Source organism: Marmota marmota, unplaced genomic scaffold (assembly GCF_001458135.2).
Source record: "Marmota marmota marmota unplaced genomic scaffold, marMar, whole genome shotgun sequence".
Lineage (NCBI taxonomy): Eukaryota > Metazoa > Chordata > Mammalia > Rodentia > Sciuridae > Marmota > Marmota marmota.
The window spans coordinates 5,629,721-5,646,773 of record NW_025999869.1 but is presented as its reverse complement, the minus strand read 5'-3'; the positions used below and the strand labels follow the sequence as shown (position 1 = coordinate 5,646,773).

The window sequence follows — 17,053 nt, the reverse complement described above, 5'->3', positions numbered from 1 at the left end:
TATTCTACAGCGTGTTGTAAGGCCAAAGCCACAGATACAACAGCTTAGAGGAGACGAACAGAGGCTATAAAGGAGTAAAGTTGGTATGAACAAAGAAAAACATCATGGTGTCAAATGGCAGCCAACTTAGTCTAGAGTTGGAGGTACCATAGGGAGTAGGGGGGACTGTGGTAAAATGAACCATGCCTCACATAAAATCCAGTCAATTACAGTCATGGAGCCAAGCAGACCGCGGATAGCCAGACTTTCCAACTTAAAAAAAAAAAGCCAGAAATAGATCTACATATGTATTCACCGGATCTTAAAATATTGGCATGAAATTAACATTTAAAAAAAAATTATGTGAGCCTATGCCATTTGAGCCAAGCACAATACTCCAAGGGGCTGGATTTGGCCAACTGACCCCTGATTTCCAAACTCTGTCAATGTAAATATTAACTGAGACAATGTAATATATAAAGCACTTAGCTGTGTGCATAACACATAATAAACACTCAATAACTGGTAGCTGTGGTTGTTGTTATTATTATTACCATCAACTTCTCTATAATTCAGAAACCACAGCTCTAACAATGAGTGTAAGGATTATCAATAGCTGTCAGGTTTGTGGACATCTATGAAAATCTCTGAGGGCACCACAGAGATTAACCATTGTGTACACACAAAGTTTGCTGGTCTATTAATGTCAACATACCTCACTGAGATTGAGGCAGAGAGTGGTTTTCAACTGAAGGTGATTTTGTCCACAGGGGAGATATGGCAACATCTGGAAACCCTAACACTAACACTAAGAGTGGTTACAAAGTAGGGGTGCTATTGGAATCTACTGGGTAGAGGTTAGAGATGTTGCTAAATAACTAATGAAAAGGACACCTCCCAACAACAACAAATCCCACCAAAAATGTCTACGGCACTGAGGCAGAGAAGCCCCAGGCTAGATGGAGGCGTCCCCTTGTGTCCTCTCATGGGAGAAATTTATGGAAATGGAGGTCTGGTTAGGCTTCATAGCATGTGGGAGAAGCCACAGGCGGGAGAACCAGTGTCTTAGTTCTCTCCTCTGTGAGGCTCAAGGATCTGCTTTCATTCCACCTCCTACAGCATCTTTTCATGATTCTCTTAACAACTGCCACATCAATGTACTTCCTTAAAGAAACCATTAAGGGTGCACAAATTAGACAATGGGATCTCGGGAAACCATGAACTTGTGAGATAAACTGCTGGAGCCATGGTCACTAAACAAGCTGCAGGGCAGATGTGGGAAAGAATCTTCCTGGGTCCTGGTCCTTGTCCCTTGGGAAGTCGTCCTTCCATTTTGCTGTTGCCATGGTAATTATAAATCAATTTTGTCTATCCATTACAGCAGTTACTCCATAGAATGTTCTCAACAGGCACTGTTGAACTCGCCCTAGTTATTCCATGGATGTGAAAGTAATCACATTTTTGTATGTTCTATAATTCCAGCTACATTTGTGATCGGCCTTCACCTCAAATAGGATAAATAAGCGAGGTTGTATTGTACTGTGGTTTTCATGCATTGCTATGACTACTCAGAACAAAGAAAATTGTGCTAGCAGCAAAAGCAAATGATTGTTGTTTACCTTAAGAAAGGAAAAAAAAAGAGTGACATTTATCAATCCTTACATTTGGCTATTTCACATATCTCATTTATTCCTCCCTAGAATTTGGAGAATTTCTTTAGGTTAATTTTCTCAAACAATGCACATATCAGAAATACCTGTGAGCTTTATAAAATCCCAATGTCAAAAAAGCACCCCAGAATTGTTACATCAGCCTCTCTGGGGACAAGACCTGGGCATCGGTGATTTTATTTCTCCCCAGGTGATTCCAATGTGCAGGCAGGTCTGAGATCCAGGGTTTCAGGACTCATTATTCTTACGATGTTGACATCCTAAGGGAAAATGAACCTCCTAAGGGCACCCAGCTGGACAATGACAAACCTGCGACTCAACGCCAGGTCTGCTTTCCCCAATACCATGCATAATCTCTCTCATTGTGCCACCTTCTCCCCAGCAGTGTGTTATCCATTGCTTTCTCACATAGTTATTTAGTTACAAGTTTGTGAACCTGAGTCAAAAGGAATAATCTTGGGGCTGTAGCTTGATGGTAAATCGATTGCCCTACATGTGTGAGGAACCGGGTTCAATCCTCAGCACCACATAAAAATAAAGATACTGGGTGTCTATCTATAACCAAAAAAAAAANAGGTCCTGGATTAATCTAGCACAACCAAAAAAAAAATATATATATATATATATATATTTTTTAAAAAGGAATTATCATGATGACTTTTGACTTAATGGGAACCTTTAGAATGGGTCTGGGAAACAGGAAGGCAGCCTGGTCTGGTACTCGTGCAAGTGCACAGGTGAAATGGAAAGCCTCTGTGTCCCCTCCCTTTGTTCTGCTGGTCAAGATTCCAGCTTAGAATGGAAGCATCCCATTGACATGACATGGGTCATTAGCTCCCACATCAGGTCAATGGGATGCTTCCATTCTAATGGCAGGTTTCCCATTCTCCAGCTGGGTGCCCTTAGAAGGTTCATTTTCCTCTTAACTAGGAAGGAGTGAGACCTTTGCTCACAGACCCTGGGGAATGTATCCTACGGACACAGAAGGTGGCATTCCCATCACCTAGGAAGGACGGCTGCTAGGAAGAGAGAAGGAAAGAATCCATCCCAGACAGCACACTTCTTCTACAGGGAGGAGACGGAGGAACTTAAAAAATGGAAGACTCAAAGCAGTTTCACAGGTACCTGATGATCCCCAAGAAGTACTCACAAAACCCCAGAAGCCCATGCAATCAGAATCACTGAGACAGACAAGGTCACTCAGTGGAAATACACCACCTGGGGAAGTGGCCATAATGGCCTCAAAGCCATTTGCAAAATACCGTGCTTGTGCATTTTTCTAAGGATGAGGTCAAAATCTTTTATCAGATTATCTAGATTCAAGAAAATAAAGGAAATTTAGATTGGGGCTCTTGGACAATTTTATGAAAGAAATGGAGGCGTTCCCAGACAATGCCTCTCAACACAGGTGGCATAAGTCCCAGGGACTACCTAGAAAAGTTAAACCCAGTGTCCTGACTTATCATCAAACAGACAAGCTGGTACATTTTGCCAGATGTGAGGCAAGGAAATAATGCCAATAAATAAATAAATAAAGTCACCATAAAAAACAAAACCAAAATGAGAGCTGCCACACTTTCCCTCATGAGGCAGTAGTAAGGAACAGGAACTTTACATGTTCAGTAAAGAGACATGTGCATCTCTGACCAAAGTGGGTAAGTAATACTGGCAGAAGCCAGGGGCATTCTGGGGCCAAGAGTCAAAATGCAGGTGTGTTAAAATACAGCACTGTCCTGGGCTTGCCTGGAAGTCACCCTCCTTCACAAGACGCTATTCTCTACCCCACAAGGGATCTTCCAGATTTGGGCATCCACAGATCCCATCATTCAGGGTCCTGAGCAATGGGATCACTGTAAGTTATTAGCATTACAAAAATAATTTTTCAATGTATAAATCCATGGACAAATCAAAATACAAACTAAAGAACAACAATTAATTGTCACTCTTCAATTTACAGGTAGTAAGTTCCTCTGACAAGTCAAGTTCTGAGCTAGAAGACTTACATGACATATTCCTCATGTTCATAGTAACCCTGAGAGGTACTTACTCTGATACCCATTTTACAGTTGAAGATCCCAAAACTCAAAGAAATGAGGGGACCTATCCACAGCCATGCCAGAAGCAATGGCATGTGAAATCAGATATGTCTGACTTAAGCATCTGTGCATTTGCCACAATTCCACAGGTTTCCAGTATCCCAAATTTAGTTAAAGCATCAACTGTGTGTTGAGTATTTTGCATCTGTTATCCTTAATTCTTTTATTAGATATTACTGTCTCCAGAAGTATTTTTTTAGATAAGAAAAACAAGTAATTTAATGAAGGGCACATTTTTAATTCAGATTTTTGAATCCAGATATCTTTGGTGCTAAAGTTTGGGGTCTTTCCATTAAACCTGTTGCCTGGGAGACTAAATTTGATTTTTAAAAAAGTGTTGACTTCATCTTATGTCTGCCAGCATTGTACAAAGCTTCTGTGTAGAAATGCACAGTTCATGCCCTCAAGAAACTTCCAATCTAGTTAAGAAATTAGATTCTAAGGTACAGAAAATAACACAGACAATTAGTTTTTAAAACATAGTCATGAAATGGCTGCTGTGGAAAGACTTTTTTTCCTGGAGAGCTGGGCCCCTCTTGAATCTATATTCTAAGGCTAATTTATAAAAAGCTGAGCACACTGTGAATTGTCCTGAGTCATCACTGCACACTTCTTGAGGTCCTGAGCCTCCAAGTAAAAAGTGAGATTGCTTGGAAGTGCTATGTTGTGAGGAAGCTCAAGCCACCCAGACAGGTCATCTGCAGGGGCACTCTGGTCAATACCTCCAGCCATCTCAGCCTTCCAGCCATCAGAGTCTCAATGCCATCCATGTTGCGCTAACAGCCTGTGTGAATGATAGAACCCAGCCTTCAAGTCTCCCTGGTCATTCCAGACCCTGAGCTGAACTTAAGCTATCATGAAGCAGAGACAAGCCAGCCCTACTGAGCAACAGTCACCCCCCCTAGCTCAGAGAATCACTGAGGACAACATAATGCTTATTGCTTTCCAATACTAAATTTTGAGGTGATTTGTAAGCAGCACAAGGCTCTGAAGGGTTATCTCATGCCAGACATGGTCCTCTAGGCTGGCATCAGTGCTTCATCTGATCCTCCCACAACCCGGGGAACAGGTCACTGTGCAGGAGCATGTCAGGGTTACTTGGCTACCAAGAGCATTCAAATCCAGGCCATGCCAACCCCAAGCCAACACTTTCCACTGTGCTACAGAGGAAAGAAAATTATGCCTTTGTGTAAATTCTACAAACCCCAAACCAATCAGTTTCAAGAAACACTGACTGCTATTTTTGAAACTAAACATCTTTTTCTTTCTTAATTTCAGAAGGCTTACTGTGAAGCTGAGCTAATTATTTGAGCCTTAATCAAGGACTAGCCACTCCCTGAAGCAGCTGTCCTGGCCCCTCTCTCTTCTTCTAGGAAGTCCCTTGGGTTAGCTGGATGTTGGCTCAGGTCTAAACCCCAAACCTCAGTCCCCAGAAGCGAAGATGCATAGGGCTGAAAGGGTCCTTGGACATCATCCAGTTGACTTCCATCATCACTTTTAAATATGAGGAAACTGAGGCCCTGAGAGGTCAAGTGACTTGTCCAAGGTCACACAGTGAGTCAGAGGCATAGCCAGGTCGCCCAATTCCCAGGCAAGCATTCTTTCCACTCCACCACGCTGCCTGCCGTTGCTAAAAATTCCCAGAGCTGCCTCCTTCAGCCCTCCTCTTGACAAAGCTGCTTCCCCCCACACAACTACACACAGTCACATCTGGCAAGAGGTGCTATCACCCTGCTCTGCTTGTGAAATGCTGTTTTGCAACGAAGGCCTCTTTGTTCATTAGCAACACACAAAGAAAACTGTAGCTCGGTCCTCTTGGAAAGAGATGTTTCTTGTTTTAAAGATGGGAGGAGAGAGAGCTTCCTGGCTGACTGTGACTCCATCAGCATGCTGCTCGAGTCGGGAAAGAACCCAGAGAGTTAGGTCTCTGCAGCATTTCTAGACTGTACAAGGAGGGCACATGGCAGGGGGGAGCTTATGGGAAACATTTCAGAAAGTATTAAAATGTATGCCTCAACCAAGTAAACAGAGCAGATTGGTTACCATCTTGTGGTATGAAGTAATTAGGAGGAGGTGGAACGGGGAGCTAGAATCAGTAAAGGCTCCCATGAAGCAACTGGCCTCCTGTTTGGATTCCTGCTCCAGTCCTGGTTCCCACTGCTTCTCACTTTGTTCCTCATGTGGGATCTTCCTTCTCTGGACCCTAAAGGAGCTAGAGCTTTGGTGCTGAGAGCCCTTAGAACATGATCTGTGACCCCAAGTCACCCATCTGGTGCTTCTCTGCCTGGTTCTGCATTACCACCTCTTTCTATACTAGATTTGGTCTTTCTTCTGTCTCCCTGGCTTCCCAGATGAAAAGAGGTTTCCTGAGTGATCTTGACTAAAGCCCAAATTTTGATATGGAAGCCAGGAACCTTCTCATGAAAACAAATCTAGGGAGACAGGAAGCTGCAGATCCTCCTGGCTCCTCTCCAGGACATCTCTCCTTGGAGGTGAGCTGAGGTCAGTAGGTAGGGGTGGACCAGATGATCCCAGGGCTACCCAAAGGCCCGAAAATATTTTGAAGCGGGAAGGAGACAAGACAGGGAGGAGCAGACCCAGTTCCGTGGCAGCAATTTAGAACTCATAAGCTGGCAGCAGATGGGGAGGGAAAATAGAGTGGATACATCTCCTGTGAGTATGTGAAGGAGTCCACCTACATATCTGACCAGCAGGAAAAATAGAGTGGATACACCTCCCATGGCAATTACAAGCCACTGGCCTTCCGCCCTCCAGGACCAGGTGTCCAAGAACCACCATCTGACACACTCTCGTGCTAGGTTCTGGGCACCAGTTGAGATCTCCTAAGAGAAATTCCCTGGGCTACGTGAAGGTTCTCCAGTCCTTGCCTTGGAGCCAAGTCTCCCCCTGGCCTACCAGGCTCTTAGGCAAAACTGCCCAAAGGACAAATTTCATCCCAAAGCCCACTCCCTTGTTTCCCCAGGGAAAATTCCTTCCTGTTTAGTTCAACCCAAGAGAGGACCCTAATGGAATCAGCAGGCCAAGAGAACAAGGTCCAGCTCGAGGTTCAGCTGTGACCCAAAAGGGGAGGGCACGCTGGCTTCCTAATGGAGGCCCCGTGTCTCCTTGTGGCCTCAAACGGGGCTGCGCCCTGTGTCAGTGTTTATGAAATGCCTCTCAAATAAGGTCAGTGTTCTACGCAGTCAGGACTCTAATAAAATGCAGAACGTGCGTTGTTTGCCAGCAAGCTGCGGAGGCATTCCTGAGAGCTTTCTTGGATACAATTGTTCTCAGATTAATATTTTCCCCATGAGTTTTTTCTAATTCCACTTGTACTGTTTTTTATGATGTGTGACTTTTTCTACATATTTGTCCACACCAAGAGGGATGAGTGCCACTTGCATTCGCCAGCAATTCCTGAAGGCTCAGGGTTCACCCTTCACTGTCCCAGCACCTCCTCTACCCATCAATCTCCCCACGAGCCTAGCCTGGTAACTTGCTTTGGCAGCCATTTGATGAAAAGGGATGGTCCTAGCTGATTTTTGTGTTGTTTTGAACTGTTCTGGTTATAAAGACATAACCAGAACATCGTGGGCTTTATTCATCATAGCAGACACTCAACCAGAGGCTCCTAGAAATGACTCCATTCTTCGTGTACTCCCTGTTTGGTCCTATAATCTCACCCATTGCACTTATTAATCACCCAGTGAGGTAAACAGTCCTCTGTGTCCTACCTGCTTGGATTTCTACATGGCTGGTGAGAGGCTACAGTTGCATTTGTAAAAGATGCGTTTGGTTAAGTGAAAAAACTTAACCAAGACCAGAGTTGGAAGACATGGGTGATCTGAGGAAGGTTATTAAGATCCCTAAGTTTCCTCACTTATCTATGAATGAAAGACTCTAAAATATACCTTGATCATTTTGAAGATACAGGATTCAGTGGTTCTGGTCAGATATGTAGGTAGACTCCTTCACATACTCACATAACACTGAACTTAAGAGATGCTTGGGGATATCTGATTTCAGTTCAACCTTGCATCAACCCCATGAGATAAGTGTTATTCCTCCCATTCCAAAGGTTACCAATGAGGTGGTGGAGATGTGTAAGGCACATATGGGTCCTGCACTTAGAAAATGATGGACACCAACACTCAGCCTGGGTGTCTTTATTCATTTAATGCTGCATCCTCAACTGTACTCCCCCTGGCCTCTCACTAACATTGTGTGGAAAAACCATATGCAGGACACTTTCTACCTGCATTCTCGAACTGGGCAGACATGGAGAGGAGAAAAAAGAATGTCAGAAACTTGTGCAACATATTTCTGAGCAGGACTGCTCTTCAGTGAAATCCTCACTGCTGTGCTTTTCTGTGACAGAATAATCTGCTCTATTCTTGGTTTGGATAAAGAGCTGAGAAGAATGTCTAAGGAATTCATCACTTAGAGATTCTAATATTGCAGCACCCCAATATACTCTGTGAACATGATCAAAGGCTTTGGATGGCCATGAAGATGAAGTCTAAGGGTTTTTTCAGGACAGATCCATGAGGTAGTTGTATATCATTAGTCTCTAATGAAGGTCCAAGCCATGAAGATCTCCTGAAATCTGGTCTGGGGAACTGGAGCTCCAATAGCAATGGTCCATATTTGGTATCAGTTCCAGGAGAAGGCAAGAAGCCAGGACAGAAGGGCCAAGGGCTAACACATGTGCAAATCCATGGTCAAGTCAAAACCTTCATATGAACAGAGGACCATGAACTCCATACTAAGAAGAAGGACTGGGTTGGGGAATGTACTCATTCTATAGAGCAGAGGAGCAAAGAGCAAGCAGGTCCACCACTAGAGCTGGGGGTGTGCAAAACAACTCAGGAGGGAGACAAGGTGGGTGGTGAGACATGCTGACAGACTTTCAGGAACCACAACACACACTGCTGCCAAAGTGGGGAATGAATCTGGGGTCAGGAACCCAGTCTGGCATTTCAAGCAAGAGAAAAGACTGAGCCCACACAAGCAGTGATAAGGCCACAAGTTAAGTCACACTTTGCTCCTGCCAGGACGAATTTCATGTACATCCTGTTCTAACCGGACCTGAAGCCAGACTGGAGGAGCCAGAGATCATGGCTAAGAGAAAGTAAGTGGGACATTACCTAGAAAGGAAGCTCATCTCCATCAAAACTTGAGAAGATGCTTAAGAGGAAAAATACCAAAGAGGTCCATCAGAACTGTTTTTTGGAGAAGGGGGTAGCCGTTGCTATGGATTGGACATGGTTTGAGTGTGTCCCCCAGAGGTCCAGGGACTAGAAGCCTGGTCCCCAACATAGCAATGCTGGGAGGTAGGGGAACCTTTAGGAGCTGGGGCTTAGTGCAAGGAGGTCCTTGGATACAGCCCTCAGAAGGCATGAATGGAGTTCTCAGGAGAACCAGTAGAGAATGTTCCATGAGAAACCAAGAGTTTAGAGAAAATTCATCAAACTGCAGAATAAATCATTAATTGGAAATTACTCCAAAGAAAATATGAACAACAGAACTTCAGGGAAAGAAATGCTAATGAGTCCTCAAGATTCCTATCCACTACAGTCAGAAGGGGCAGGACAAACCAATACCCAACCCAAGAAGACTTTTGGGGGAAAAATAAAATAAACAGAGAGGACTCTGTTAATTATACTGGCAACTTGAAGAAATATCCCATAGAGCAAGTTCACTAAAATTGCAGAGGAAATAAATAGTGGGAGACAGGGAAAGGAGTGGGGCATTTGCTAGAGAAGGAATCAAAATAGGAAATGTCCCTGAAATTATTTGCCAGAGTTAATTAGGATAAATACTAAGTGTTATATATAGACTTCAAAAAGTCAACTGCACAGGTTCAGGGGGATTGTAAGATAAGAGCAGCAAAGACCAGGGAGTCGCCAAGGAGGCAGGAATTGGGTCTAGTCAGAATGAGCCAGCCCAGGGCTGCGGCTGTTCAGAGTGAAAAGGCCACTTCAGAATGTACTAAGAGGAGTCAAATAAGGCATTCAGGGTGAAAAAGGTCTCCTCTAACGAATACACCCTGAGCATCCATAATCTGAAAATCCAAAATCTGAAATGCTTCTCAATCTGAAACATTTTGAGCAGGACATGATGCCACAAGTGGAAAATTCCACACAATAAAACTTTGTTTCATGCACAAAGATGCTATATAAAATTACCTTCAGGCTATGTGTATAAGGTGTATGTGAAACATGAATGGATTCTGTGTTTAGACTTGGGGCCCATTCCCAAGATATTTCACTACCTATGTGCAAATATTCCCAAATCCAAAAACCATCTGAAATCAGAAATACTCTGGTTCTGGGAATTTTAGATGATGGACACTCAACTTTCAAAATCAAAGAAGACTGGAGAGCTGGAAATATAGCTCAGTGGTAAAGCGCTTGCTAGCATGCACAAGGCCCCGAGTTCCACTCCTAGCACCACAGGAGAAAAAAGTTAAATTAAAAATCAATTAATCAATCAATAAAAGACTGGATGGAACCTGTTTCGAGGAAGAGAACTGGGACTGGGGGATAGGGCCTATCCCCAAAAACTCTAACACATACGGAATAGCTGAAGTAATTATAAAAGTTTATGGAAGGAAAGAAAAGACTCCAGTAAGTGGGTGTTGAGAAACACAACAGCAGCAATAAGAATTCTGAAAACCTATCATTTGGAAAATGATGATATTTGCTCTGTGTAGCAACAATCAATGGGAGAGAAATTCAGCCCCCACACCAAGGAAATTTTCTTACAAGGACTATTTTTACAAATGAAATAAATTGCTGTTGGAAGAATCGAGTTCTTCATCACTAGACATAATTGAGCAAGGGACTCTGGCCAGTTTCCCCGTTATTACGCTGATGGAAAACCAATCTTTACAGGGTTGGAACTTGGGCAGGAGGACCCCTTGTGAATCTGGCAATCAATATTTTTCCAAATCAGGCTTCATACTAAGCATGGTCTGGAAGGAGGAGTACAGTTCGTGAGAATTATGATAATGAAAGGAAAATTTATGGTAGATGTCCAGTACCCCAGGAAGTTCACATGAGTTAATCCAATTCAGCATCTTATGAAGGGGCCATTATTATTATTCCCATTTTACAATGAGGAAACTGAAGTCACCCAACTTGCAGGTGGCAGAATGATGATTTGAGCCTTGTTTACTTTCACCCACAAAGATCATTCCTCTTCCCACCACCGTCTCCTTGAGATTGAAGACCTGTAATTATACTTCTTGGCCAGTTTTTCCCAGGAATCACTGTATCTAACACAGTACTCCAACACTGAAGGCCTCAGGAGCAGGGGATACTGTAGCCTGTCAGTAGCCCAGCAGTAACAAAACACTATCCAGTAACAAAACACTATCCTGTGCAGAACATAGCACAGGGCTCCTAGTACGAGCTCCCCACCCAGGTGGAACTGATTAAACCCAAGGATGGGGTGCCTTGAGTGAGGGAGAGTCTTAGGAAATCAGCATGGTGTGCCACACAGCAGGGGTACCCTCCGCATCCACCCATTCAGGATCATCGGTGGTCCAGAGCTGCCTCTGGAGCTGCCACTGGGCCCATCTCTTGTTTTCTTTTCTTTTCAGCAATTCTAAAAAGGGTTAAGACCACTTTCATAATGAGGGTGGAGCATGCTAGTAAATACAGCTGTTTCAAGTAAAAGCTGTAAGGGAGGCAGACATAGGAAATCAGTAAAAGAAGGTATTTGGGAAAAGATAGAAGGAATGATCATTGAAAGAAAAAAGTTGGGGCCAAAAATTCCCCATGAAAATCCACCACCCAAAAATAAGTAAATAAAATGCATTCCTTATTTAAATAGACCACAAAGCAGCACACCCATGGAAAAGATATAAACCACTTCAACCGTAATCCCCTTTTTATGGAACAGAGGCCAACCTGGGCTTAATTGCAGATCAGGCCTGAGAGGAGAGAGGGAGAACAAGGAGACTAGGCAAGAGGGTGCCAGGCACAGCCAACATGCAGGTGAGGAACCTGCCTCCACAGGATCTGGAGCAAACTCTAGAGTGGACATCTCAAGCCATCCTGCTGGACAGGGCCTGAGAGGAACAAACGGAAATAACAACCATGGCCACTATCACTAGTAGTTTGTGGCATGCTCTTATGTGCCAGGCACTGGGTTGAGTGTTTCCTATATAAAATACCCTTTAATGTTTCCAAATAGGAATGTTTCTGATACATGCTTCAGAGTTGGATAAACAATCACAGTGACCATGACAAGCCAACAGTGTGGCAGGCACCGTGCAGAGTGCTCTGCCTGGATTGCCTCAGGCTACATCCACAACACCCCTACATGCTGATCTGCCCTGCATTACAGGTGTGGAGCTGAGGCACTAAGGGATTAAATAGACTGCAATCCAGAGCAATGCAGTAACACACTGAGTGTGCCAACAGAGCCGGAATTCAAACCCAAAGTAGGCTGCCTCCAGGGACCAGGCCCAGACTACCTCCACAGGGCTTTGAACGCTGGCCCTTCTTAGAGTCCAGGCAAAGGGTCCCACAGTCCTACGCTGCTTTCATTTTCATTTCGAGGGCGAAGAGAACTCAGTGACAACAAACAGATCTGGAGACAAACAAAATAACAATGGAAATAGAATGCAATGCAAAAAAAAAAAAAAAAAAAAAAAAAGCAGTAATAGAAAACTCAGATAATCTGCAAAAGCAAAACTCAATAATGATCCTACCAATACATATCAATTAATACAAGAGAAGCAATCGGAACCTGAGGAGAGCACAGGATGATGCTCAGAAAGCCCTGATTAGAAAGTCTCCTGGTTAAGTGTTCAAGATAGCCTGTGTTTTTTCATGGGCATGTGCACAGTAGGAGTTTTGCAAGGTTGCTAAGCAACTCCTGGCAACCAGACTGCAGAGAGCATCACTCAGTAGGAGTCTTTCTTTGGTCATGCTAGTAAGGCAATGATTTTTTAGTTCATGAAATCCAAATTTTAGATAACCTTACTATCTCAGGTAATTGGTTACCAGTAAGTCACCCTTAGCCATTCATTAAAATGCAAATCTGTAACTGCCCACCTCTCCCTTTAAAACCTATAAAATATTTGTATTTTCAAGGCTTATAAGCCCTTCATTCAACACATTTTTGTTGAAAACTTACTAAATGCTAGATATTGTTCTAGGCACTGAGGAAGAAGGTTCTGACAGCTCACTGGTGGATTATATCTGGAAAATCAGTAAGACTAAACTGGAATTCTACTTTCAGGAAAATGAAAGGCAGACATAGGAAATCAATAAAAGGGGGTATTTTGGGAAAGATAGAAGGAATAATCATTGAAAGAACCCAGAGAGTTGCAGCAATCTCTTCCAAAAATTGCCTAGCACCCTGGAGGCAGGTGTATGTGCTGCTCAGTAAGCCATCTAGGAGAACACTGCGCTTCCCTAAAGTCCACATCACAGTTGACCCAGAGAGGCTCCATGATTCACCAGCTTGTCCCTGGTCCCCTGAGCTGGCCCTGAGGCCTGGAAGTATCAGAACACAGGGCTTGGCTGTTGAGCATCTTGGAAAGTCTCCCACTTGACCTCGGGACCTCTGTGGTCAAGTGAGGGAAAGCCTATGACACGGTGTCGGTTTTTATTGGACCCAACCACCAGCAAAGTTCCCCGTCATCTGGAGTGATGGAGAAAATTAAGTTACCACATTCTCACGTTTCAGCCTCTCGCCGTTCTCCTTCGCAAACAGGAAATGTTTATTTAAATACAGCAGTCTCCAGCATGTTCTGGAGCCAAGCGAAAAACCAAAGATGTCCACTCTTGCCCCGATTCCACTGCTGAGGCCACCACCTCGCCGTGGGTGAGAAGTGGGCCTCTGCCCAGAGGCAGGATAGGGAGATGAGGCCCTGCGTGAGAGCTCATTTTCATGTGCGGTCTCTTTTTCCAGGCTGACATTGTGGTTGGATAAGAATTACATCTGTAGGCTCCGTTTGTACTCAGAAGGGTAAACGCAACATCTGTTTGCTCTGTGCTCCGTGGTAAATGTTTTGTTTCAGGCACTGCCATGGACTCTCCCTCCCCTCTCAGAGCCTCTGTCTTTGCTGCACAGACAACAAATGACACTGAATTCTCCACTCTGTTTATTTAGCTTTTTTGTGGGTGTCACCTCCTCATGGAGGAGGAAAAATAAAATCATCAGTAGTCTATAAAGACACAGTTCCTTTTCCATGTGATACGCTAACATTATGGAACACAGATCCCCAACTCTAATACCAGCTGAACTAGGAACCACTCAGGCCCCATGCCAGGTGTAAAACTAAGTCCAAGTGGAGACTCACCCCACTCAGGTTTTCCCTAATGTCATACCACAAGGTTTCTGAAAGCCAAAAGAATCCAGGGAAACAACCACACACACATACCTCTTCATAAAAGGCTCTTTGGGAGGCAGGACAGCAGGAATGGAGAATGAGGAAATGCCTCTTCTTTGTTTGAAAGCACAATTTCAACATCTGAAATCAGCACACTGGATTTTCAGAAGGTCCAGAGCATCCACTGGCTGTGCTGGCAAAATTGGTACCCCTGACAAAATGAGCCCTGAGAAATTTAAAAGGCTCATCTAAGGAAGTTTCCTTCCTCCACCCTTTGCTTACATTCTTTAAGTTGCAGGGCTGGCTTCCTTCTGTATATGCAGTGGTTTTCCAACAGTTACTGGAATGCAGTAGAAGCTCAAGACATGTTTGGTGAATGAATGAAGGGAAGAATGAATGAGAAAGTCCTCACTGAAGAAGTCCTCAGCATAGCGCTAGAATTAAACAGCCCTCAAGTGTATGCAGAATGGAACGTTGTGTCTGAGCTCACTGAGATGGGGTTGAGAGTGAAGGGCTGTTGAAGGGCTGACACTGATCCAGCTTGATCCTAAAGGCTGCCTCCCAATTCTAAGAAGGAAAAAGACCAGATAACAGACCAGCCTTGGCAGCCCCACTACCCCCTTGTACAGTAGCCAAAGTGTCACCAGTGACCAGAACTGAGCCAGATGAGATGCAGGTATCTTCAAGCAGCTCCTACTTTCTGCCAGTGCCTGTCAATGACCAACTGTGGCAGCAGGCCCTTGGGAATGCCCAGGATTCTGTCTTCACTGTTTCTCCAGTTGTGGAGCAGATGGCCTGCTCTGAGCTGCCTGGGTCTCCTGGCAGAGGTGGCTGGATGGCACCCTAGCTGTGGTGCCATGCCTGTAGATTCTGAAAACTTCCTACACACCAGAAGGAGAGGGGCCCACTTTCCTCAGTTTGCCAAACATGCCACATGATTATGAATATGGGGGAGGCGCAGTCTCAAGAACCCAAGTGGGACAGCGAATGTCAGGATGAGCTGAGTGTTTTTAGGATATATGGAAGCAGCAGCAGCAGCAGCTTCTTCTAAGACGCAAGCCCAACCTAGACCCTCCCAGGACTGTGTATGTGCAGATAAATCTTGGCCTAAATGGAGCCAGGTTCCAGGAGTCAGCAGACTGGTAAGGGCTGCGGGCTCGGGAGCCAGACAGGCTTGGACTCAAAATACTTTAGCTATGCAACCTGGAATAACCGACAAGATGGCTAGAGTGTAAAATGGAGTAATAAGCACTACCTGTGCAACTAAGAGCACTGTTTGTTTGTAGAGATTCAAGGACATAATACACATACGCAAATGGAGGCAGAAGAAGTGCTCCTGAATGTGAACTATAGTTATTACTTCACTAACTCATGCCATAAAAATACCACTAAAACGAGTTTTTCATTGATATGGTCTATTATAATATCTGAACAAAGGTGCATAAACCTGGATTCTGACCCTCTTATGGCCACCAACTTGTGTTTCCCTGGGCAAGTCATTTCACATTTCCAGGCCTGATTTTCTAAATGTTAATGAAGACTCAGCTCTAGCCCTCTAGGATTGTATGTTTCAACCCAACAGAACAATCCTTGCACTTGAAAAATAATATTTCAAGCCAAAGGAAAGCACTAGGAACAAGAAAGTAATTTCTATTGAGTTTCTGCCCAGAGTGACACAAAAAGTGGAAGAGAGAAGGAGGTGGGGTGATAGGAGGTGACTAACAGGAATAAACATTCTGGGGCAGTTCATCCCATCTCCAGTCCCTTCCAACCCAGTCAAGAGCCAGAGGGAAGCTCAATGGCCCATCCCTAAGACACGTGGAGGAGAAGGGAGGAAGAGCCAGCCATCCAGGGAGTCTGCCATTCTAGGGCAAACCCTCACCCACTCCTCAGCTGGGTTCCCAGGCCAACTCCCACTCCCTCCCATTTCTCCCTCCTTCCCCACCCCACCCCAAATGTGGACTAAGAGGAGCCCACCCTGGAGTCCAACTTTTGAATTTGGTCTGAGGATCAAAATGATAAATGTTTCCAAAACGTTGACATATGAAAAGTAAATATTTGGTTGCACAATTGGGGTTAAAACGAGGGTCAATCCACCCCCCTCTCCAAGCTCCTCTCCACTAGCTGCCAAGCCCAGGATCCGAAGCTGAGTGCGGTTTGTAAGATTATAGCGCTCAGTCTCATTTAAAGGGCTGTCAGCATTTCCATTCTCCGGCCCGTTTGGGGAGGCATTTATAACCTAGCCATAAAAAATTCACCAGGGCTGCAACTTGGCATCTCCGAGGCTGCACTCCAACAGGGCGGGTTTTGCGATCACCCACTCTGAATCCGTCCGGTTCTTCAGAAGTTAGACCTTCATACACACTCAACTTTCCTTGCAAGGGCAGCCAGAGAGCAGCTGGCCCATTTTGGTCTCCAAATCGGTCACAGTCTTGGGGCCCTCTCCAACGTCTCCGCGTCCTGACGCCCCATCACTAAAGCTTTCTCCTTAGCCCCGCTCTGTAACGAGCGAAGGACCCCTTACACCACCCCAAGATCTCCAGACTGCAATGTTCTCTCCTTCCCTCGCCTTGTGTCAGCGTCCTTCTCGCAAGCTGTCAGCGGGCCCTGCCTCTGGGGCCCTCACTCCCGGAGATGTATCGCTCTCTGCCCATCGCGGGGGCTTTGAGGCTTCTCTCTCCACACCTGCCCCAAGCCACAGTCCCCCAACTCAGAGAACGAGGCATCTGATTAAGAAGTCAGGGAAAACAGACTTGCTTCCAGCGCGGCAGAGGGGAAAAGGAAGGATCAAGCGCCCAAGGGCCCCTCTGTGTTACCCAGGTGGGTGGACGTGCAGGGCGGGGCGGGGTACTCACAGGCGCTCGGCGTTGCGGGGAATGCCCCGGGGAACCGCTCGGAGGCCCAGCCCGTGGCAGTCCACGCTGGCGGCGGAGCAGGTACACTTGGTGGGGCAGGCG

General features: G+C 45.1%; 1 protein-coding gene across 1 annotated transcript in view; it reads right to left on the bottom strand.

Annotated features, from left to right (window-relative positions):
• Positions 1–17,053, bottom strand: part of Slit3 (slit guidance ligand 3) — a 563,280-nt gene that overhangs the window by 546,056 nt on the left and 171 nt on the right. The window contains exon 2 of the mRNA XM_048814838.1: positions 16,952–17,050. Within this exon, the coding sequence (XP_048670795.1) occupies positions 16,952–17,050 (99 nt within the window). The remainder of the gene's footprint in view (positions 1–16,951; positions 17,051–17,053) is intronic.